This window comes from Sinocyclocheilus rhinocerous, unplaced genomic scaffold, assembly GCF_001515625.1.
Source record: "Sinocyclocheilus rhinocerous isolate Xijiao unplaced genomic scaffold, SAMN03320098_v1.1 scaffold909, whole genome shotgun sequence".
Taxonomy (NCBI): domain Eukaryota; kingdom Metazoa; phylum Chordata; class Actinopteri; order Cypriniformes; family Cyprinidae; genus Sinocyclocheilus; species Sinocyclocheilus rhinocerous.
Window position 1 is genome coordinate 460202 of NW_015666359.1, and position 25947 is coordinate 486148.

The 25947-nt window shown below is 37.6% G+C and overlaps 1 protein-coding gene across 2 annotated transcripts in view; it reads right to left on the reverse strand.

The window, feature by feature from the left end:
* Positions 1-14926, reverse strand: part of LOC107732247 (inactive tyrosine-protein kinase 7-like) — a 54684-nt gene extending 39758 nt beyond the window's left edge. For both annotated transcript variants that reach the window (XM_016543527.1, XM_016543526.1), the window contains exon 1: positions 14368-14926. In XM_016543527.1, the coding sequence (XP_016399013.1) occupies positions 14368-14449 (82 nt within the window). In that variant the 5' untranslated portion in view covers positions 14450-14926. The remainder of the gene's footprint in view (positions 1-14367) is intronic.
* Between the last annotated feature and the right edge of the window lie 11021 nt (positions 14927-25947).

The window sequence follows — 25947 nt, forward strand, 5'->3', positions numbered from 1 at the left end:
TCACCACCTTCACAATGGGCCTTTGATGGCAGGCGATTGTCTCGGAGCAGAACTTTATAAGGCGCGTCTGCGGTCGAACTCATCCGCCGCTGGAAAATCTGGGAACCACTAATCAGCCTGTATCAGAGTCATGACGGCTTTTCCATTAAACAAGTGAGGGATAATGTACAGTCAGCCAGTCATTAACACAAAATAAACCTGTCGATTGCACAGTTTAGCAGAATGCTGCCATTCACCATTACAATCAAGTATTCAAATATGAGTTGCATGTCCATTTTAGACACCAAGGGCCAGATGTACTAAACAGGGCAAATTATGGCACTTTTCCACTGCGTGGCTCGGCTCGGCTCGGCACGGTTTGCGTTTCCACTGCAGTTTAGTATCGCTTTAGAGTGGGCGGGATTATTCACATGGCGTTATAGTTGCGTCGCCTCTACTACCGAGACTCCTGAAAAACCCCATCAAGCTCTCGCCGGATCCACTCCTCTGCTATCAACGAGAGGAACGTCTGTACTTCCGCAACAGACAACAAAACTTTTTGGTTGTTAAAAAAAAAGGTGCGCTTGTTCAAAACAGTTGCGTTCGATCCTTCGCTGGCTGTGCTGAACACGTCACGTTTTGGTAACGGTACGGTTCACTTGGAGCCTCAACCGAGGTTGTACTAAAAAAAGTACCTGGTACCAGGTACTGTACCCAGTGGAAAACCCCCCAAAAGTGAACCGTACCGAGCCGTACCGTGCCGTACCATGCAGTGGAAAAGCGCCATTAGTGTCCATAAGAGCGCAGATGGGAGGGAAAATTCTGTGTGTGATTTACTAACAATGCGCACATTAAAGAACACAGACGCAGCAGATCATTTCCATAATGACCAGTGCAATCTACCAAGCACAGAGCAAATCACCACCTGCTTTAAGACATGCTTTTTTGGGGGGGCTTAAATAATGGCGGAAATACCAGTAATTTGACGAGCGCAAACGTTAGTATAAAACATTGCGTGATTCATTTGAATACTCTCCTCCCATCAATTTTGCATCTGAAAGGGAAACTCCTACAAATGCATATTCAATAAGGTCAGGCGCAAAAATAACTTGTGTCCACGCCTTTTCAGCGCTAATGTGTCACTGTGCGTCTTTAGTAAAACCTGACCGTACAATTTTAACGCCAAAAGACGTTTGCGCTGGCGCAAGCTGTTAGTAAATCTGGCCCCAATTCTGTGTTTCAACACTGGGTAGATTACTTACAAATTGTAGTCCATTACTGATTACTGATTACATGATGGAAACTGTATTTAGTAACACAATCTAAATTAAGCTACTTGACTTCATCATCATAAAAAATTTTTTTTTTAAAAATTAAGCGTCTGCTAAATGTCTAAATGTAAATGTAATCAATTTAGGTAATGTATTCTGACTACTTTTATCAAACTTGTGATGACTTTTTATCAAACTTGTTTTAAACTAACCATTAAACATACCATATTGATATAAAAAAAGCAAAGAGAAAAAATTTATTCCAAATCAAAATTGCATTAATCATTACATTACACCAGGGTTTCCCACACTGGGCTTAACGTAAGAACTGCAGTGGGTTTGAGAGTTGATAAAATGCTAATAATTAATTAAATAATAAAAAAATGTAAAATAAATCATTTAAACACTAAAAATAGAAATATTTATTTTGTTTACCTGCATGTCAGTGTGACCATTAACCGACATCAGAGAACTGTTAAACATGCAAATGTGTTGTTAAAGTATTGAAATATTAACTTACATGAACAAACATTAATAAACATGCAAACAGCACTGACATTAGGTTCAGGTTTCAGGTTACTGAAGGTCACTGGATATGATGATATATCACATACATCACCAGTGTTTAGTAACTTGCATAATTATTTGTTTCATAAATGGTCTAATTTGCTTGAGAGGTGCTTCTTCAGAAGGATGGTTTCCAAATGTATTTACATGACCATTCTGTATTGTGAATATAGTCAAAGCTAAATGGTATGATAAACAATAGGATTTTTAGAGAGGAAAATTTAAAAGAGAAAAAAATCATTAATGATTTACTGCCACTGTGTGAGTAATATGTAATCCATAAAAAGTAACTGTAATCTGATTATGAGCATTATAAAATGTAATATACTCTAATTACGAGTAGCCTACTTGATTTTTGTAATCGGACTACGTAATCCAGATTACTTGTAATCAGTTACTACCCAGCTCTGCGTACTTGTGTTAAAAGGTGCAACAGCCGGCATGCTAGGGAGGATGAGTTTGAAAGAGCCGTTGATTCATTAGTTCTACATATGAAACAAAGCCCACTCTGGTGGCGGACTCAGACCGTGCTGTAATTTTAGACATGCCACCCACAGATGTTGAGACAGTAAAGCAGAGGAGTGATGGCGAGACATACCCTCATCAACTGCTGCTGATGAGCTCCACCTGTCCTCTTAAAACACAAGCCGTTTAATTGGGTTGTTCATCTGATCTGAAACCATGAGAACGGCCCACGTGGAAACGTGAGCGCTGAGGATCGACCCACGGAAAATAACAGGTGCAGGAAATGGATACTCAAACTTTATGAGATAATGTTTTAGTTTTCAATGACTTTTTTTGCTGATACTAAAGCAAAAATATTATGAGACGCAAAACAGTGAATTAAAGCATATTTTACATTTTATACACAACAGGATTTTGGACCAACGAGTTTTCATAGTAGCCACAACTATAGAAAATTATGCAGAGCATTTGCATGACCAAGTTGCGAAATTTGCCTGGGGAAATATTTTGCCCCCAGGCAAAATTACTGATTGAAATGACTTCTAATGTGAAATTAGTTTGGTGAAAATTTGATAAAATGTCACTGCACCTTTAGATGTAAAATAAAATTAAATGCAGTTGAGCAATAAGTTTGTCACGGTGGCCATTGGCCATAATAAGACTGATGAAATAATTTAGCGATAGCAATATAAGAATATTTATTTTACATCATATTTACTCAAATTTTACTTATAACAGTAAGTAAAATTTGAGTAAAAGACAACATTGTATGCGTACTATCCAACCCCATCTCAAGAGAAAACGCAACTATTTTACGAGTTGGCGACTTCATATGAATTTGTATGATCGGATTGAGCTAATAATAAAGGGCCACCTCACCCCTAAACTTAACCGTCAGTGGGGTGTAAACCGATTGTATGAATGACAATCAACAAATTTGCAACCAATTCACCAAAACGTAAAATACCATCAACTAGAGCTGCACGATTCTCGATAAACTGAGTCACATTGTTTTTGTTTCAAATAGAGATCACGATTCTCACACGATTCTGAACTAAACAAAATAACATGTCATTTACTAGAGGCTGTGACAAAATGTTAATTGCTGCAGTCTATTTAAAAATGTTTGAATTAATTAATGGTTTGAAATGAATGATTCAGTGACTCACTCATAAATACTTCACTTGTTTCATTAATGAATGAATCAACGTTGTTTTGAATGAATCTCTTGAATGAATGATTCAACGACATTCATTTTTTTAAGAGTCACTTGTCACCACCTAGTGGCGAAACAATGTAATAAACATAAAGGTTAATTGAACTGCCAATTACCGATTAATCGTACATCTCTACTATCAACACACTCTCACGGAAATTCATAACTATCTATTTATGTGGTCAGATTTCGAAACTGCCACAAGCCGATAGTTATTATACCTCAAATAATGGCCATATAACAGCTAATACACAAATAAAAAGTAGTATATAGGCCCGTTCACACCAAGCATGATAACTATAAAGATAACGATAAAGATATAGTTCTAAAAATCATTCTCAGTATTAAAGAACAGCACAGCTATAACGATAAAGGCACAGAGAAATGATATCTTTGCAATCACATTCAGAACGATTTTTTTCCAGCTGATGAACGATAAAATCATTGACAGCCAATCAGAATCCATCCTGTTATGACGAACTGGAGAATTTAAAGCGACAGACGCGCGTGCGCTTAGAATAAACAGACGATACCGTTCGCTGGTGTGGACGCTAATATCGTTATCTTTATCATTAACTTTATAGTTATTGTCCTTGGTGTGAACAGGCTTTACCAGTACCATCATTACTCAAGGAAAAATTAATTGTGTTTATATACTATCAATGGTCACAGAACAGCAGTTTCTGCAGTTTCTACTTGGTAAAAAAGGCACATTTTAGTAGTCATCAAACACATCTAACACAGATCTAGCTTTAGACTTAACTGGTATTTGGCGTTTAGTGGTTTCTCTCCCTGAGGGAAACTAGATATCGATGCCTGTTAGCCCCCAAAACATCCCGTCTGCCCCCTCCAGGCCTTTGACCCCAAAACACAGAGATTTGCAAGGTGCTCCATCATCTATTGAATAGGTGGGAGCCTCATTTCACGCAGGAAGGAAGCCGTTTTTGCAGCTGTTTGCGGCATCACAGTCGTTATATTGTGCTCGGACACGGCTGAACAGGTGCCACTGCAGGATCGTAACGTGTAGCACGATGGAGCCGGCTGGCTGAAGGATTGGGTGGGGTTAATGAATCAGCCAGAAGAGACCACTGAAAGTCCCATCTGATCAGGGCCCGGTGGCTGGTGGAGCTGCCAGACGCCAGACAGGAATTATATTACAGAGCATTAGCGCCCATCGTGCCAATTTGGTATTGAGGGAGTGTCTCGACAGGAATTTGTTTATGTGCTATTATTTACAGTAATTGCTGGACAAACTATATTAAGAGACGATTTCAAGTCAAACAAATACGTTTAGAGTGAGGCTACTTTTCTCATATCAGGGTTGCGTTTCCCAAAAGCATCGTAAGCCTAAGTTGATCGTAGCTCCGTTGGTTTCAATGGGTCTTCGATGTACTTAAGCTTACGACGCTTTCGGGAAACGCAGCCAAGATCAATGACCATAAACTTTACTTACATCTGTGAATTTTCATATCTTTCGAATTCAAATCTTAATTTAAAAAAAAAGAACCTTTTGGTGGACAATTTCTTTCAAATATTCATAGGAGTTGTTAAAATACTTATTCTTAAAAGAGTGTGCCAAGCTATCTACTAAGGTGCAAAACTGTCCAGAATGAGTTTTAATGAGGCTTTCTTCATTAAGATGTCAGTGACAGCGTCTGGAGGGTGAAACCCGTGACACAGTTTGTATTGTGCTCCATTCAGTGTTCACTGCTATTCACAGGGAGGTCTGAAAGGTCAAACCGAGCCTCCACACTTGTGGAAACCCAACACCTTACATCATTAGCAGGGCCAATGGCTTCGCATGCAGAAGAAAAGCACGGCTTCTCTGTGTTTATATGAGCAATGATGGGTGGTGGGGCCTGAAAATAAACGCCAAATCAAATCTAGTTTAAAGTAAATCACACAAGTTCATAGAAATGTACTCTTTGTACATTTATCATGGTTTCATATTATTTTCTTGGGGGGGGAAACGACCATTTTCAAGAAAGTTTTACATGTAATAATGTGTGATGTAACCAATAAAAAAAAAGCATTAACATTTTCTTTATATCCTAAATGTGTACAGAATATATTTATTTGCCTTTAAAATATATTTTAAAATATTAAAATGTTATTTTAAATATTTAGTTAGTTAGTTTTACAAATGTCATGAATTATTTATCATAGATAACATTATGTTTTTGGGGAGTCACAAAGCATGACATTTTACAACTTGAACTAACCTTGCCTTGTCACAAAAATGTCAAATTAGCTTCATTATTTTTATATTTTAAGAGACTTATTGACCTTGACACATAGTCATAAAGATCTGCAGGATATAATATTTCATGTTTTGTTTTTTCTCACTGTATGTTTCTACATGTTAGGTTCATTTAGCAGATGAACATTTCTTTCTTTCTTTTTTTTACTTTCAAATATTAATAAACAATAAAAGTTATTTAAATGTTTTACTCTAATACTAATACAGGTTTAATTTTATGCCAAACTACTGAAAGTTTTCTTTCAGGAATTTCATTAAAGCAATAAGCCCCGTGAAGCCGTGGTTTACAGTGAATTTATAACAGCTAAGGGGCGTTGTCCGTTGTTCTAAAACCCCCTTAGCTGTTATAAATTCACTGTAAACCACGGCTTGACGGGGATTATTGCTTTTATAAAACGGTTATTCCATATACGTAGTAAGGTTTCACAGAATAAACAGAGCAAATAAAGTGTAATGATATTAATAAAAACAGTATTCTTCCACCAAACAATGTAGTTCCTCAGAAACAGTTGTGGTTGCAACAAAGTGGTTGCCGAGCAACACACAGAAGTAAACAAAGGTGTATGTTTGTAGAGTAATTTACAACAGCTTCGAACGTGGTTCAACCAATTAGAATCAAGGACCGGAACTCTCCGTTTTAAAATAATAGTTATATCGCACTCAACATTTTTGACTTTACTCCCCTCAAAACAATATCAAAATGGATTTGAATTTAGAGATTAAAAACAGCCATCACCAAAGAGGAGAATTAAAGTCATTGTGCATATGAACTGCATTTGTAATGTATCCCTGCATACATCCATAGATATTGATAAAACGATGAGGCAGTGTCATTTAGGCCTTACGAAAAGCATGCATATAGTCTGTTAAGAGGTTAGCCAATCATAATGTAGGCCATTTGCATGTAGAAATCCTAAAGGTGCAGGCGCAAAAAACAGCCTTTTACATTTTTAGCGTCAGAAAGGCTAAAAATATTTTGTGAAAAACGAAATCCCTGACTAGCATTATAAACTTGTCTTCATCTACTCCCCTCAAAACAATATCAAAATGGATTTGAATTTAGAGATTAAAAACAGCCATCACCAAAGAGGAGAATTAAAGTCATTGTGCATATGAACTGCATTTGTAATGTATCCCTGCATACATCCATAGATATTGATAAAACGATGAGGCAGTGTCATTTAGGCCTTACGAAAAGCATGCATATAGTCTGTTAAGAGGTTAGCCAATCATAATGTAGGCCATTTGCATGTAGAAGTCCTAAAGGTGCAGACGCAAAAAACAGCCTTTTACATTTTTAGTGTCAGAAAGGCTAAAAATATTTTGTGAAAAACGAAATCCCTGACTAGCATTATAAACTTGTCTTCATCAATAAATCAAATGCACACAGATGAGAAGGAAGAGCATGTGCGTTTAATTTGAGTCCAAGTTCATGACTAAGCACTCGTTCAGGGAATGCGGTCCCGTCCTGGGGGTCACAGCACAATGCAGTCTCTACAGGACGTCCCATAGCCTCCGGTGACCCTCCACGGGTTTACAGTAAGAGACGGGGAACGTGACGCAATTAGCCATTCTCTGACATTACAGGAACATGAGGAGAGCTTCACACACTTGCAGCGTTGCCCTCAAACTCTAAACAACAGGAGCGTCTGACGAGTGTTTCAGGAGACGCCATGGAGCCCTAATACAATCACATCTAGTTTAACACACGAGACACAATACAGCAAACAGCGAAATAAACCAAAAATCCAGAGCTAATGTTTGGATGAGACCAAACCTTTTCCCTTCGGAATGTCAAACTAAACACGAACTTCTGGACTGAACATGAACTCAATGAGGCCGAAGTCCCGTTTATTAATGATTCAAAGATTTGCTCTTGTGCATCAGAGGGGAGAAAGCAGCACACGGTACCATCGCAGGAATACGCACACATTTTTCTCATTAAATATCATCTGGGCGCCATTGTGGTGAAGGAGGGGAATGCTAAATACAGAATGGGGGGAAGGGCCAGCCAATGTAACGTAAAGCACATGCACTTCTTGTAATCGCTCTCATTCTCCTATCACAACTAACAAGAACCACTCGCTCTCCCAAGAGCTCGCCAGAATTTCTTCACACAGATTGAAACCCCTCAGTTTATCTTCTGGCCTAAAAACCTGACGTAAGCATTAAAAAAAAACATTTTGTGTGTATTATATATAAAAGTACAAAAGGAATGTAATGCATTACTTTCCATAAAAAGTAACAAAGTAATGCATTACATTACTTTTGCGTTGCGTTTTTGTCACAGGGGCTGGGCTTGCTTATTTGTTTTTTAATAACAAACCATTTGCATGTAGAAGTCCTAAAGGTGCAGACGCAAAAAACAGCCTTTTACATTTTTAGTGTCAGAAAGGCTAAAAATATTTTGTGAAAAACGAAATCCCTGACTAGCATTATAAACTTGTCTTCATCAATAAATCAAATGCACACAGATGAGAAGGAAGAGCATGTGCGTTTAATTTGAGTCCAAGTTCATGACTAAGCACTCGTTCAGGGAATGCGGTCCCGTCCTGGGGGTCACAGCACAATGCAGTCTCTACAGGACGTCCCATAGCCTCCGGTGACCCTCCACGGGTTTACAGTAAGAGACGGGGAACGTGACGCAATTAGCCATTCTCTGACATTACAGGAACATGAGGAGAGCTTCACACACTTGCAGCGTTGCCCTCAAACTCTAAACAACAGGAGCGTCTGACGAGTGTTTCAGGAGACGCCATGGAGCCCTAATACAATCACATCTAGTTTAACACACGAGACACAATACAGCAAACAGCGAAATAAACCAAAAATCCAGAGCTAATGTTTGGATGAGACCAAACCTTTTCCCTTCGGAATGTCAAACTAAACACGAACTTCTGGACTGAACATGAACTCAATGAGGCCGAAGTCCCGTTTATTAATGATTCAAAGATTTGCTCTTGTGCATCAGAGGGGAGAAAGCAGCACACGGTACCATCGCAGGAATACGCACACATTTTTCTCATTAAATATCATCTGGGCGCCATTGTGGTGAAGGAGGGGAATGCTAAATACAGAATGGGGGGAAGGGCCAGCCAATGTAACGTAAAGCACATGCACTTCTTGTAATCGCTCTCATTCTCCTATCACAACTAACAAGAACCACTCGCTCTCCCAAGAGCTCGCCAGAATTTCTTCACACAGATTGAAACCCCTCAGTTTATCTTCTGGCCTAAAAACCTGACGTAAGCATTAAAAAAAAACATTTTGTGTGTATTATATATAAAAGTACAAAAGGAATGTAATGCATTACTTTCCATAAAAAGTAACAAAGTAATGCATTACATTACTTTTGCGTTGCGTTTTTGTCACAAGGGCTGGGCTTGCTTATTTGTTTTTTAATAACAAAAAACCCAAAAGTTACATTTTTTGGCAACTGTAAAGCCTCTAACACCAAAAGTGAAATTAATAAGCCTCCGGCTGAAGGAAGTGCCTCTGCATTTACTCCCGATTTATCTCAACACGGGACAGGAAAGGTGTCAGAGAATAAATTGGAAAACAAAGTGTTACTTATTTGAAAAAGTAACTCAGTTACTTGAAAAGTAACCTGATTATGTAACTCGTGTTACTTGTAATGCGTTACATAATGCATGCGATCAGATTACTTTTATTAATCTTAGTTCACTTTAATTTCAAGATTTACTAATACATTATTAAAATCTAAAGTTGTGTCTGTTGATATTATTTAATGGAGCTGAACTGACTTGAACTATTAATGAGCAGTTGTGTTTTCATCAACTAATGTTAACAAAAATTAATAAATACTGTAACAAATGTATTTTTCATTGTTAGTTAATCTTGGATAACACATTAATGTTAACTAATATAGGATTTTAATGTTAAGTGTTACCATGTTTTTGCATTACCGCATGAAAACTTTGTCCTGAAATCAATTGTCACTAAATTGTCATGATGTAAAAAAAAAAAAAGTGTGAAATTGTATTAATTGTCATGAAATTGTAATAATGCAAAAAAACGTAATGGGTGCAAACATAGGCAGGAATTGCTTTTCTGTGTGTACTTTTTTTCTTGCCATAAAATATGACCGTTTTCACCCAAAAACCAACCCAAACTCACAGAACACTAGCAATGAATATGTTGCGGATCAGGAAAACCAGTTTTATTTTTATAACTCTGAGGGATTACGTATATAGTTTACGGAAACTTTCACATATGCCGTACGCATCACGAGCAGATAATTGCATTTGGTCAAACAAATCTCCCTGATGATGGAATTACGGTTTTGAAGAACAGCTTGTAAAAACCTTTAGCGGAGCACTGGAGAATCCTGGCTAAGCCTTGGCAAAACCTGCGACTCGAATGGTTTACAGTAGAGGAGACAGCTGCTTCTGCTGCGTGATTGGGTTTCACGTGGATGGATGGACAAAATTGTCATTTTTAGTTGAACTATCCCACTATTTTGGGTTCAACCCACTTACAATGGGTGTTTAATGACCTTGAAAAGTTATTTTTATTTATTTATTTTTCATTTGTTTTTCCAATTTTTCAACTCTTGGCACGTCAAACCAGTAAACATAGTCAAATTTGCACAATATGTGCAACCCCACAATAAAGGGACATTTGCATTGAGAAAAATCCAAACATGGCAATTACAAGCCTATTTGACTAAAATAAATTACCTCAAATATGATTAACACTTAAAACTTCACAGCTCAAACAAAACACAAGCTCCAGATTTGCCATTTTAAACCCTCAAAAATGTCTTGAGGAAACAATTTTCAATAATAAATTGGTAGCAAATTTCACAATTACAAAGAAACGGCAAGTAACACATTGAATTAAACATGAAATTTTTAAAGTAGAAAGACTGGTATTTTCTAGTAAAACATACTCCAATACTCTTTATTTAATTTACAACTTATGTATTTTACAGTGTTAGTGCTCTCACTATATACTCATTATTTCATTTGTTTTTACATACTGAAACTCCTTTAAGTCTAAAATGGTTCAGCTTCACGTTTTCGCTTGGCGAAATGGCGGAGTACATGGTATTGTTGTTGCTGCTCAAGAGTTTGCTAACGCTTCTTCAGCAAAGTGTGGATTTACTTCACCAATATTACAACCAACAGCGGAGACGCGTCATATACAACATATAATCGTCAATTCCAAGGTACGGTTTACTAACAAGGTGACAGCGCCAACTACTGGCCTGGCATACGTAATACAGCGTTTTTGGCCGGATGTGTGTAAACGCGAATCGTTTTGAAAAAGTTGTCGTGCATACGTGAAACTTTTTAAAAACGCAAGGGAAAAACTTTTCCATTTTTGACTACACCGTTGTCGTGTAAACGTAGCCTCAGAGTGGCCACAGGCAGCGACTTTAAGGCATCTCAGAGGCTGTCGTTACAGAAGTTAATTAAGAAAGAGATCAAACAGGCACGCTGTCAGCTGCCCCCCTCTGATTCAATGTGGCCGGGCGCCAAACACCGGGAATATGGAGAAGTTTAATCAGACTCAAACCAGTCGAGACATGCTTGACATGGCCTCCACTGAGTTTATTCAAGGTGATGCAGGGAGCACTTCTGTCCAGAAATGGAGATATTTCATAGTGTTGATGGTTTTACTGTTATTCCATAAATGTGGAAATAAGTGCACATGCTTAAACAGCAAACAAATATAACTCCTTGTGTTTTTTTCACCCCCTCACAGTAACTTGCAAACAAAGGACAATGAGCAGCATCACAAAAGGCTTCACCTCTTAAACGAGTGTGAACTTCCTGAAGACCCGTGTGATCTCAACAATGGTGGCATTTTGCATTCAAAGCATGCCTTGAGATGCTATACTGTGATGGTCTCAAGAGTGTCAGCGGCCGAAAAGCAGCTGTTGTGTCCATCAACGCGTCTCCTGTGGAGCTCAGCTCTTCTCTTTTACTTGATCAAACAAAATAGCTCTCCAAAAACAAAAAACTAATTCGATAATTGACAACAGGTGGCTATGCCACAACTCAGAGAGGAGATTCATCTTGGCCTAATGTGGACTTGAAGTAGCTATGCAAAGAAGATAACAAGAATCATTCATTAAAGCAACAACAACATCATGGTTGGGTCCCATGAAAACAATGTTTTTGCTTTTGGGTTGAAATATGGCTAGGACTGATCCACTGATCATTTTAGTAGTTTACTCTTTAAAATACTAAATTTATAGCAAATGGAAACAAAGTACAAACAAACAACATTATAAGTGACTATGAAATGCCTTAAATATTAATGCAAGTATTGGTAAAAGTCTACCAGACGGAGCCAAACTACTGTAAACTACAGAACAACTAGAATCTTCTGAATATTTTCAAATAAAGATCATTTTGCTAAAAGTTCTGTGTTTGATTCTGACAAAAACATACATAACAAAAAACTTCTGGACTAGTCAGACAAAATTACAATAGTAGGTTTCAAGTCTTCTCATTCATAATTTATGAGACATTGTTTTCCCTTTTCTCTTGTTGGAGTGACGTTTAAAAAGACCATGAAGTAAATGATTATGATAATATGATCACGATTACAAAACAAATGAAAATGTCAAATATGTTATGGGAAACATATTCAATCACATAGATTTCAGTACAACACAGCAACTGAGATATAGCTAAAACATAACTGAATAAACAAATAGCCCTGATGGTCGCAGAGTCACACCTTTACATTGCATAGTGGGGGATATTTCTTCCCAGACTGTCTGCGATTAGCATATGAAAGACAGGAGATGGATCCCCTTCGTCCCCGAGATCAAGCAGTGCCCTCAAGTACCTGTGAAATGTCTCTACCCTCCACCCTTTTATCTTAAAAGTCTTCACGCAAATCTTCATTGGGCCCCGAGGCCCATCCCTCCCTCCAACAATGACCAAAGCTATCTCTATCAGTCAAAAACTGCTAAAGTTTCCTATCGGAATTTCTGTTACACTCTTAAAAAAAAACGAAGGTTCTTTATGTTTACACGGCGTTTTAAATCATGGCGGGTGAGGGCGTTTTCGTATGCGTTTGGCCAATCAATGTCTACTTACGTCACGATTAGTACCAGTTGTGCTGGTTAGACCCTGCTCCGGAGTAGGAGCTAATTTGGTTCTCGAAAAAGGCAGTCCGGTACTAAAATCGCACCCAGTTCCGGCGGTGCGAAAACGCCAAAAAGTGGGTAGTTCCACAATTAGTTCTGGTACTATGAAAAGGTTCCCGCGGTGCGAAAGGCCCATATGGTTCCATGAAGAACCTTTAACAACCATGGAACCACAAAAGTTTTTTTATAGTAAAAAAAGATTCTTTGGATTATTAAAATGTTCCTCACACGAAGAACAAAAAAGGGTTCTTTCAAGAACAGATCACTGAAAGGTTCTTTGAGGAACCGAAAATGGTTCTTCTATGGCATCATTATGAAACCCCTATTTGAAACTTTTAGTTTTAAGAGAGTTTAATCGAAGAATCCTAATGGGACTTTTGACTGAATTCCAAAATAATGCAAAAATAAACAGTGGACCTTTTAGAAAGCATAGTTCCAGTTGAACTAATAAAGTTCCCAATAACATAAATGTCCCTCTAGGACATCAGAAAGACTTAAGAAGTCCTTCAGGCTTTTAAAACTGTAGTTCTGACCAAGTAGCAAGACTTCCATATTATTTTTTCCCCACGAAAGACGAACACTCCTGTGGCCACATCTCATGGGTTCAATTAATCAGGAGATTACAAACAGAAAACTCTTTCAGCTTATGGGTCACTCCACAGAACATCATGTACCACTTTTTATGGTCCTCAAAAGAGAAGCTTCATGTCTGACATCTCACACCTCCCCAACACTCCAGCTCAGGCCATGCATATCTCATTAAAGGCCACACAGATGTGATTGTTCACTCCTGGAGGAGGTTGCAGTTGAACCTATGCTAATTCAAATAAAACTCAACATTTCAGATGTTCAGATGAGGATATCACACATTATACAATATATATATATATATATATATATATATACACATACACAGTGTTGGGGATAAAGTCTAATTAACATTCAAGGAGTCTAAGTTGATGCAATTGATATTCAGCTCGTGTTTTACCTAAATGATAGACGTGCCTCATGAAGTTCACTTAGCCGCCTACAAATATGCACTGCAATCTAGTACAGATAAAAAGACAGACCCGTTTCTCCTTTCTCGGTCTCCTTTCACAGACTATTATGCCAGTGTTATTTTACAGGCCTCCTCAGCCCTTACTGTACTTGGGTTTCTGGAAAAAGGAGGGTGGATTGATTCATTCATATAAAAACACGAGTATCCTTTAGTTCAGTGGTAACACACTGGAACATTTTTTCTTCTTCTAAGCTTTGCATTTGCTAACACAAGGACTGGGAAGTCTGTGTAAACTCGCATAAAATCCAGATTCGAGTCACAGCGCAAATAAACTTCGTCTTGGCTGATAGCTGCATGCGCATCTACGTCTAAACTATTTATGCATTCGGAAAATAAGTGAATGTGAAGTTTCCCGAGCCATGCAAAAACTACAAACATGTACTGTGTAACAAATACGCACGCTCGCGGACGCGTTCTTACCTTCGGCGATCAGTGTGAACGCTAGGAAAACACGCTCGGCGTTTGTGAGCTTGCGCTCGCGCCTTCTCGTCCATAAACCCATGGTTGAAGTCGAGAAAAGCGACGGGTATAAATTAAAGGCTCACAAGTTCATGTATGTACAGATACTGCAATTGTGGGTTGTCGTATAAACGCTAAAATCCAGTTTGCCCAAAGCGAGTCTTCCAGGAGTGCATGCTCGTTAGTGTGGAGCTGTGGGTTTGGTTGGACGTGTCAGGCGCTCCATGCTGAATCCACCCAGAACCTCCTCGAACTGCAGACAAAGAGCCCCTCTGAGCGTGAGTTTGAGGCAGTGCTGGGGGTTTGTGTGAGCGCAGGAGTCGTGTTTCTCTCGGCGGTGGGAGTGGATGGGTGGGTAGGTGGGTGGACTCTACCGGGCTGCAGGAAGGTAAGTGGAGACCAGTCACTTACAACTTACTTTCATTCCGTTCAAATGACTCAGTGTATTAATATTATATTAAGCATTATCTAAAATAGCCGCATAAGTAACACAGTTGTTCAAAAGAATAGCAACTGGCTTCAAAAAACATTCGTTCTTCAGCACGACTGCCCTCTATTGGCCAGATACATTGGTTTGCTGCAGACGGTGGCATTGTAATTTAGTTCATTGTAATTTTATTACTTAAAACTGTCTTTATAAACCACCTGGCTACTGAAAAGCTATATGGCTATCACAGGGTTACTACACAGTTTCCATTTCAAAATTCCCAAACCTCTCAGTGGATTTTTCAGACCATATTTAACATGAATGTTCATACGGCATTATTTTCAGCTTTATATTTGGTATATAGTACACTCTAAAAAATGCTGGGTTAAATACAACCCAGTGCTGGGTAAAATAGGGACAAACCCAGCAATTGGGCTGTTTTGACCCAGCGGTTGGGTTAAATGTTTAACCCAACCTTCTGGGTAGTAACCCAACCGCTGGGTCAAAACAACCCAATTGCTGGGTTTGTCCCTATTTTACCCAACACTGGGTTGTATTTAACCCAGCATTTTTTAGAGTGTATATACAGTCATCTGTAAATATATTTTTTTCACAGATTTTCTCAAAGTGACAACATACAGAGCCACCAAAATAAATAATAATAATAAATAAATAAAAATAGGAATTTATTGCATGCTTATGCATTATGCAATTAATTTCTAGTTTTATATAACCTTATTCCTTTGTGCATCACTGCCATCCAGTGTTGCCAACTTAGCAATTATGTTGCTAAATGTAGCAACTTTTCAGACTACCCTAGCAACTTTTTCTTCCAAAAGCACCTAGCGACAAATTTAGATGTTTTTAACATTTATTTAGCAACCTTTGATAAGTGGTTTAAACGATAAAAAGGCACACATTTACCACTTCAATTACACAAAGAGAGGACACCAAAGATGCCTAGCTGTCCACTTATCGCGTGAATTAAGTTAGCTGCTATTTGCAAGTGTTTAATTTAATAATAATAATGAATAATTGAATAATTGTTCATTTACGATACACTGTGTTAGTAGCTTGTACCTGCGATTGTTGATCAGTTAGTACACTGTAAGAAAAATATCTAAAAATGGAAAAGGTACTAGTCATTTTCCAGGATATTATCCGTTGTAATCCAAAAACACAAAATAAAATGCGTAATTTAAAATGCAGGTAAAAAAGCTTAAAATTTGATGTAGTGGCAATTTTGCGTCAATTCGCGCAAAAAGATTCGCGCAATTACATCACAACGTCATTTAGCAACTTTTAGCAACAAATCAACCTTCCTTTAGCAACTTCCCCTGAAAATTAGTTGGCAACACTGCAGTCATCTTACTATAAATAAAACGAGAGCGTGGAAGCACATGAATAGAGATCTACTTGCTCAATATTTAGCTTTCCTTATGGTAGTACCTCTAATATCAAGGCCTAATGTCCAATTTAACACGTCCTCTGTGGCGCCGGAGAAACCATGACACGAAATAAGCTGATGGCACAATAGGCTCTGTGCATTGTCCTATTATCCAAGATCAAGGGGCTATAAAAAAGACTGGTTCTGCAAAAAAGTGTTCAAGATTTGGCTTTCATTAGGGCACTGTGTCATATATCAAGGTCTCTTTAACGGATAATCTGTGGTTGCCAAGACACCACACCGCTAAATGGGCTGATGGCAGTGTGCATTGTCTTATATGCTAAGTTTAATGGTTTCTCATGTGCACATGAAAGTCTGTATATTTAAATTTTTTGCAAAGGTCCTTAAGGCTATGTAATACAGGTGCATCTCAATAAATTAGAATGTCGTGGAAAAGTTCATTTATTTCAGTAATTCAACTCAAATTGTGAAACTCGTGTATTAAATAAATTCAATGCACACAGACTGAAGTAGTTTAAGTCTTTGGTTCTTTTAATTGTGATGATTTTGGCTCACATTTAACAAAAACCCACCAACTCACTATCTCAACAAATTAGAATACTCCATAAGACCAATAAAAAAAAACATTTTTAATGAATTGGTGTGCATTGAATTTATTTAATACACGAGTTTCACAATTTGAGTTGAATTACTGAAATAAATGAACTTTTCCACGACATTCTAATTTATTGAGATGCACCTGTAGCATGCTAAGAATATTGTGAGAAGAAACCCAAAGCGCTTATAATCTGCATTTTGCATAGTGAAAAAGTGCACCCTGAAATTATTCAGTCATGTTTGACAATCACTAAACAGCTGCCACTAAACATACTTCTTGTATGATAAATAAATACAGAATGTTGGTAACAAAACGGAAGCCATGGCTACCATCAACAGTTTGGTTTTTATTTATGAGTGAAGCATCCCTTAAAATATTTCTTTGATTTCAAGCATTTGCAATAAACATGGTGGTTTTACAATTGCGATTTCCAAGTTATGGGAATGTAAATAAAAAGCCTTCCTTCATTGAGCCACATTTCTGTCTTTCTGGAAACGTTTGTGCACAAACCAGTGCAATTGTTTAAAGTTGTGATGAAGCTGAAGTAGCAGCAGATCTCCTCTTCCATATTGTGACGTACATCCAAGCGGAACAAGTGGCTGCGTTCTGTGCATTGGTTGTTGACTGTCCCAGATGACACCCTATAAGCCCTTGTGGTCTTCCTCTGAGTGCACACTTTTGTGACGTAATGTCACTTTTGGCAATTGGCAGAGTTTGCGGTGGCCAGTCCAAAAACTGCATGTTTACATGAAGGCTGTTTCCAAAACTTAGGCAGCTGACTTGTTTCCTCGCTGCTCAGACAATGACTTGCAAGCAATCTTTGTGCCTGAAGATACCTCCCAAAACAGAATGATGGAGCTAGTTGATAACCAGCATTTTTTTTATCATGGCTATGCTGGTGCCAGTGTGATGGTACCAAACAAGCACTAACCTAAACAGATATTCATCTGTCTTTTGAGCAGGTTTTTTTTTAGGCAGAGCACCATGGGAGTTAGTTTGCTAGATCATTAGGTGAGAGAATAAGCTAAGTTAGCACTTTTGGTGTCACCTTTGGGATTGTGTGGAGATTGAAAACAGGTGCTCCCGGTTCTGCAGCTTCACTCATGGGAGTGTTTGTCAAACGTGGTTGCCAAGGCTGATCCTGCTAATTTAGACGGCTTAGCATAGATTCTAGTCTACACTACCTAGCAGGGGCGTAGATTACGCGGGGGACGCGGGGGACATGTCCCCCCCACTTTTAATATCACGTAAATTCGTCCCCCGCACTTTTTCGGGCAAGTGTTTTTCACATAGAGGTTTTCAAGAGTGGGTGTGAATAAATATAGATTTAAATTCAAAGAGACAGGATAGTCTGTGCATGATCTGATGTTTTATTCGGACCCAGAATAAGCCGAGATGAACATATTTTTAACAGTATTTTACTGTAAAATTACATTAAATGTAATTACATTTATTCACCGAATATAGTATGGAAACTTACTGTTAACCAGTTAACAGGTTTTTACTGTAGCATTTTTACAGTCTTTTACTGTTAAAATCACAATAATTTTTTACAGTGTGTAACATTTTCATAATTTACTCAATTGCAGGTAGTGCTCATATATATTTTCTTTTACTGAAAGCTTTAGCCTTCATATTTCTCCTGACGGTAGAATAATAACATGATGTTAGATTATGACAGTCATTCTGGATTGTCCTGTGCAGAGATTCTTTGCTTTCGGCAAACACCAAAATGTTTGCACTGATTGTTGCAGATGGAGAGAAAACTAGGGCCCAATGTATCGAGTTAATATGAAGGAATTTTCTGTACTTGTTTTTCACAGTTGTTATACCCAAATTTTGAATAACGTATTGCGTTTTGTGGATTGAAGGAATTGTGAACTTAACAGATAAAGTCCTGGTCGGAATTTACCAGGACCTTTTCTGTGTTTCTTCTTCTTTGTACACTGCAGTCATTCATTAGCAAAATGTTTGATGCCAATTAGACCCCCAATTATGATCTAAAATATTCTCATTTATACAGTGTAAAAAAAATTTGTTTGCAAAATTAAATAATTGGCTTTTATATTGTTACTGTATTGAAACCAAAGCAAAATATTAAAATATACTGACTTTGTATTAAGTGTATTTATTAGTAAACTAAATTATTAGGAAACTGAATTATTATTAGTTAAATAAAACGAAAACCACTAAAAACTTTTTTGTTACCTGAATTAAATATCATTTTAACTGAGAAAAAATAAATAAAAAGAAATAATAATAATATAATAATTAATCAGCTAGTTGCCAAAGAAACATTCCTCATTTTCATTTAGTTTAACTTGACTAAAACTAAAATGTAAATTAGATAAACTATATAGACATATTAAAAAAGGACAAATGCACACAACAAAATTACTTAAAGGGATAGTTCACCCAAGAAGGAAAATGTCAAGTCAATTCAAGTTTATTTGTACAGCGCTTTTCACGATACAAATCATTGCAAAGCAACTTTACAGCAAATTAAGTTTCTACAATATTTAGTGGTAGCTTATCAGTGGTGACTGTCAGTTAATGTACATATGGCAGAAATGTTTTTTTTTACAGTGTATGAATGTATTCTGGATGTACTACATTCATCGTGTTGTCATTGTTGTTGACCTACGGCATTCACAAATCTTCTTCTCCCATGGCCTCCTCATGGGATAGTAAAGTGTCCATTAAATGTGTACCTCAGAATCTCATCCAAAATAGTAGGTCATCCAGGTGCAAAGTGTGCTCTCTATTTGCACTAATACCCTCTCAACTGTCTTCATAATTTTATCCATTAGCTGATTATGGTGGCTTACAGACTGAAAATAATTTGTCCAGTTATTAAACTAACATACATTTGTAAACTCAGTGGATGAACATGTCGAAGCTACAATCACAAACCAGCAGCACTGCAAACAGGAAGCAGGAATAACACTGTCCAACAGTGACACCCGCAGGTCAAACATGTAAACATGTAAACATGTCTTAACATGTAAATAATCACTGTTTATATATTAATATTCACCTTTTCACTTGTCTATTTTACACTTCTTACCAGACATCCTGTGGTGACTGAAGTTCAACGAAGAACTGATTCATTTCAGTGAGGTCACAAGCAGCCCCGCGGCTTGTAATCAGTTTAGTTTCTGCAACAAATATTTTTTCGTTGTTTCTAGACTATTTTAAGTAAAAAAAAAAGTGAGTTGGACATCATAAACTATAATCATTCTGGAGCAGGCATTGCTAATGAAAAAGACTGGGCTCCAAGGGTCTGGTTTGGTCGTGTACCTGGCTATGACGCGGATCGCATCTCTGTGAACGATTCTGATATCAGGGTCGGTTGGTTCAGGTGGTCTGGCCTGGAACTCAGCGGGCAGATAATACGCCGTCAACGCGTCCTTCATGAAGTTAGTGCCGTCGTCTGCCATCTTAATCTCATTCACAACAGGTACTGACATGCCAAGGTACCGTCCTGGAGACACAGAGCTTAAACTGAGTAAACTGGGAAACTGGCACGTTTCGTATGAAACAATCATTGTGATTATCATGATGAATATTGTAATAGAAACTATGCATGCTATAAGAGGGGTCACACGCGAGTTAATAAAGCACAACTCATACCCATAATGAACTGAAAATAAGCCCTTTTTTGCATTCACACTGAATCTGGATTTAAAGTAGATTCAAATCTGTTTTTGGTGCACTTTAGTGATAGTTTTTTATCCCACTTATTTATTTTAATTCACAATCTTTGGAGTTCATTCCACCTGATTTTGATTAAACTATCTGTACAGACTAAGGTGTGGTGATGCTAGCAAAATGTCTGTGAATCTGGAATCAAAGTGGATTCAAATCTGTTTTTTGGTCCACTTTAGTGATAGTTTTTTAGCCCACTTATTTATTTAAATTCAAATTTTTTTGGAGTTCATTCCACCTGATTTTGATTCAAGGTGTGGTGATATTAGCAAAATTTCTGTGTGAATCTGGAATAAAAGTGGATTCAAATCTGTTTTTTGGTCCACTTTAGTGATAGTTTCCTTATGGATTGATTTTGGTGAAATAGCACAAGCTAAAAAGGTCCATTATTATACAGTCAACAGTGTCAACAGTGTAGCAATGTATGAAGCACAGCTCAAACGGACGTCACTTCCAAACCAAACAGCTTTCTGTTGGTCAACGTGGCAAATCTGTGTGATCAACTTGCGTGATTTTGGTGAAATAGCACAAGCTAAAAAGGTCCATTATTATACAGCACAGCTCAAACGGACGTCACTTCCAAACCAAACAGCTTTCTGTTGGTCAACGTGGCAAATCTGTGTGATCAACTTGGACCCACTGCAAAATCCGCATGCAGAAATCTTTTGCCCTCCTGATTGCGTGGATTCCTATAGCAATGAATGGATTTCGCCTGCGACAATTGGTCAAACAACTGTTGATATTTATATTTCTGTTTTCAACAAGTTGTGGCCTGATGGTTTAAGAGGTACAGTAGTAGCTGGTAATGTCATAATTATGATTAAAAAAAAATAAAATCGGAGTGTCTATTTACACTAAATAGCCCGCCTTGTTGGCAGAGGCTACTTACACTAACTCCGCCCACCAACGTGTGATTGGGCTACTCACCACAAAAGATGCTAGCTTTGAAACAGCTCCAGTGGCGTAGCGGTTAAAGCGTGTGCAGCAGTCTTTTAGACGCGATCGACCCAAGTTCGAATCTGCCTTTTGCCCAACTTTTTTTTCTCCCTTTTCAAATCTCATATCACATCAGAAAAGCATTTATTTTCCATACAAATGAAGGAAATAATCGAAAAGTTGTATTAAGTATCGGGTAGGATGTAGGGAGGGCTTTAGTGTCCCAATACATTTAATAATTTGAATTAAATAATCCATCCATTTAATCATTTTAATTAAAATTATAATTTACACTCAGTGGGCCTCATTTATCAATCTAACGTAGAAACGAGCGCAGATCCGTGCGCACAAATCAACTTACGACAGAGTTCACGTGTGATTCATGAAACATTCGTATGCCGCCAATCTCATCGTACGAATGATCGCACGTTGATAAATGTGGCGGCAGAAAACAATCGTTATTTGAATATCAAGCCCCTAAAAACATGTGAAGCCTCGCCCTAGAGTTTACGACACGGAGAAACGTAACCTGGCCAAAAAGAGGAAGTAATCTTGTGAAAGAGAAATTGATCTTACTCCACAAACACCCTTTAACCTTGTAATTGCAAACAATTAGGCTACATTAATAATTTATATGTATATTGAAATACTGGTAGCCTAAATATAAACATTATAGCCTATTTCCCTCACTCTACAACAAATATTTTAAATTTAACGGTATTCAGAATAGAACAAGAATGAAAAATAAGTAGTTATAAAATTATATATTCAACTATAAAATAAAACAGAAATTAGGCTATAGTGGCAAAACAGCATACAAATGTCAAGCAAAACTGAAACGGTCTCATACCACAAGAATCCAAATGTTTCCATTTTTTTCCCATATTTGTAACATTTGTTTGCATAACTATTATTCATTATGTAGCTAAACATGGCTTTATACTTCCCTCATGTTCTAATATCCGTTTAAAATCCCTCACACGCGCAACAATGTTTGTTTGGGCGCTGCACGCTGATTTTACAGCGGACCTTTTAAAATAAACAGTGTAACGTTTATATTTGGTTGACTGAATTTTCTGTCGTATGTTTGTTTCGTAAATGAGGCTCAATATGTTATTATTCCATACTGTTTTATAATGTACTACAATACTGAGGTGCAGATAATTGCCACTATTTGCAATAAGTAGTATAAATATAGAAAATCCTGCTAAACGGCATCTATCGTTATTTTCACTTAGTGTAAATAGCATCTATTGCTAAGAAAATACTGCTATTTTCACTTAATGTAGCCTACATAGCATCTATACTTGCTATTTACACTTAGTGCAAATAGCCGCTGCCAAATCTAGTGATCATCTCGGATTAATTTCAGAAAGTGGAAGTGTTGCCATTTTTCTAATTGTAGACATGTTTTGCCCCATGTTTCAAGATCCAGTGATTCCAAAACTAACATATAGCAGGCAGCACAAGTGGGCTGGTTTTACCTTCTCGTGTCTGGAGATGGTGACAGAAGGCACTGGCTCTCGTTCCGAGGTCTGGTTCCTCCTCGTCATCTCCTCGATGGGTCCCCTCATCTCTACACAAAAACCAGAGTCACTTCACTTCACTGCTGGTCTGAAAGCAGCTTTACATTGATCTAGATCAGCCAGTGTCATTTCTGCTCCCACTCAGTTTCCATGGAGATGTCTCGCTCTCTCACCTCCGGGAACAGACACGTGTGTCCTTCCCACCGCCTGCCAGTGGGCGTACATTCTGTCCTGCTGCTCCTCATCCATTGGCTCAGAGCTGTCGGTGATGTCATCGTCCACCTGCTCATCGTCCAATCCGGCGAGGTCCTCGATGGAGATCAGAGCCATTCTGACAGATGTCATGGCGAGGGACTGTGGAGCCGCAAGTCAATCGGGAAGCTCTGAAGACTGACGGTTGTTTATCAGAGCAATGGTGTTTATTGTCTATATACTAACAGGGTATCGGCATTCACTATTAAATCTTGAATTTGTCCAATCCAGGCCTAGTTTTATGGATGAAAGAGTCTGTCTGAATTACAAAATGCATTTTGTGAAAGTAACATGATTTTGTGCATTTAAATAAATATATAGAACCAAAATATTTCTTACAATTAAAAAAAAAAAAAAAAAGTGTATATCTTGCAATTCTGAGAGAAAAAAAAAATCTGAATTGCAAGGTCTTGACTCAAAATTCACAATTGATAATGAAAAAAAAATTGCAATTACATTTTTTAAATTCTGTGGTGAAAACAGGCTTCCATGGAAAATGTCAAGTTAAATCTAACATTTTATTACATAATATAATACTCAGCACAGTGTACTTTTATTTATTTATTTGTCATTTTTTATTGAACCCAATCTTGGTAACAGTATAACCAAAATGCAAATATGCATGAAAATGTAGGCATGAATTATAGGCTACTTAAATAATACAAGTTTCTATTTTGAGGACTTTTTATCATCTGAAAAGCATGTTGGTGCGATGTCAAAATACAAAAATAAATGTTTTTTTAAATATATCAAGTAAACATTATTTATATGAATTAAACAGTCTAACAAAAATAACCTGCTTATTAATAATAACATTGATATGAATATTTTTTCTCCCTTTCCATTATTACTGGGGGACACTAGCACACATTGTAAAAGCACTAGCATGGCATGAAGCTAGTGCATGATCAGTCTTAATCACTGCTAGCACCACTAGGAAGTGCCAACACTGTTTCTATTGTTTTGACCCAATAACACATGCATGCATACATTCAGCTCCCTAAAACTAAAACCCACGCAGATGTATTAGTGCATAAACACAGCAGGGTTCAATAATAAAAACGAGCAATATCTCGAAGCTGAAACGACCAGCAATCACAGAAACAGGAAGCGTAAATAAGAAACAGACAGAAGTCCTCGTCGAAAGGTTCTCGATGTGATTGTGTTTGTGCACAAAGCCATTCATCCAGACAAGCTGCAGTGTGATTGTTGCATGAGCAATTAAAACACGAATGACTGAACGGATGCTAATGCAACAGTGTGACTGCAGAGGAGAAACGCAGCAGTGGGTTTGCACACGAACCTCCCTCGAGGCTGTATTCCTATTATATAAAATATGTTTGAGACATTGAGATCACAAGACCAGCTGAATGAGGTAACCTGTATTGAATTATTGAATCACTTGAAATCTGATTACATTTGTAACATTTATAGTTTTTTTTCTCCTTTCTTTTCAAAATGTATTTAATTGGTTCATTATAGTTTTTAGACCTTTTTTTTTTCCACATTTCCGGGTTTCTCAGCAGCGGAAGTCGTCATAGTTGGGTAAACGTCGAGAGCTGTGAATGGGAGAGTATCACGAATATAGCCTATATTTTTTGCATTCCCCCCAAAAAAATAAAAACTCCATGATAGCGTTTTCATGACTTTCAAAAAAAAGGAAATAAATTGAGAGAGACTGATAGCGGCGGTCAGAAGAGAGAACGATGTTAAATTTACCGTCTCCATAGACGCTGCATTTGAAACACCCTCGCATTAGCGTTAACAAGTTTTTTTTGTAATTTTTGTGCAAAGGTGATATAATACAAAGTATAGTGTTATAAATGTGCATACATTTAAAAAGAAAATTAAAATAGCCTATAAAAAAGTTTCGAGGATTTACGATGCTGATGACCGTTGAAACGCGTGATCACAGTCTCGTGAAAAGGGTCCATTCTGTCTCTAACGAGAGGGAAGATGCTTAAAACACAACACGACAAAGTGCTATCTCTGTGTTCGTTTACACAACACCATTTTTAACAGAAAACAGAAAACTTTTTGCGTCTTGGCTGTTTTTTTTTTGCGTGTCAGCTGTGTTTTGCGGGTCTGAAAATGGCAACTTTTGAGAATGGGGGGTTTCGAAATGCAAGTTTTTTTTTTTTAAACGATAGCATTATTTTCTATGTGTAAACTACGAAAATATGAATTTTTTGAAAATTGTGACGTCACGCGCGTACTATCAGACCTTTTTCTTGTGTAAAATTGGGCCATTTGTAAATTCTATGGGTCTAGCTTCCGGTCTCATCCGCGTCCAGCTATTTTTAGCTGTACAAAACAGTTCGTTTTGCTGCTTGATATTGAAAATTGGTGTGTCTTACCATAGTATTTTAATGTATTATATTAATTATGAACACACTGGTTTGTAGTGCAGACAGTTTTACCGTTTACTGCATGTTGTTATTCTCCTCGTTATTTATCTACAGCGGCTAATGAACTGGAAGTCTCACCCATAGGCTAATGCTGCGTTCAAGTCCTCCTGGGACATTCGTACTTACGAGTGGACAAGTCGTAATTACTAATCAAGTCAATTTAGTCGGCACAAGATGGCGGTGTACCTTCTTTTAATAAATTACAAGAAAATACAACAGGGTCTGTTAACGCTCCGTATAGAAAATGAAGAGCAAAGAATTCGCATCAGGTGTGTTTT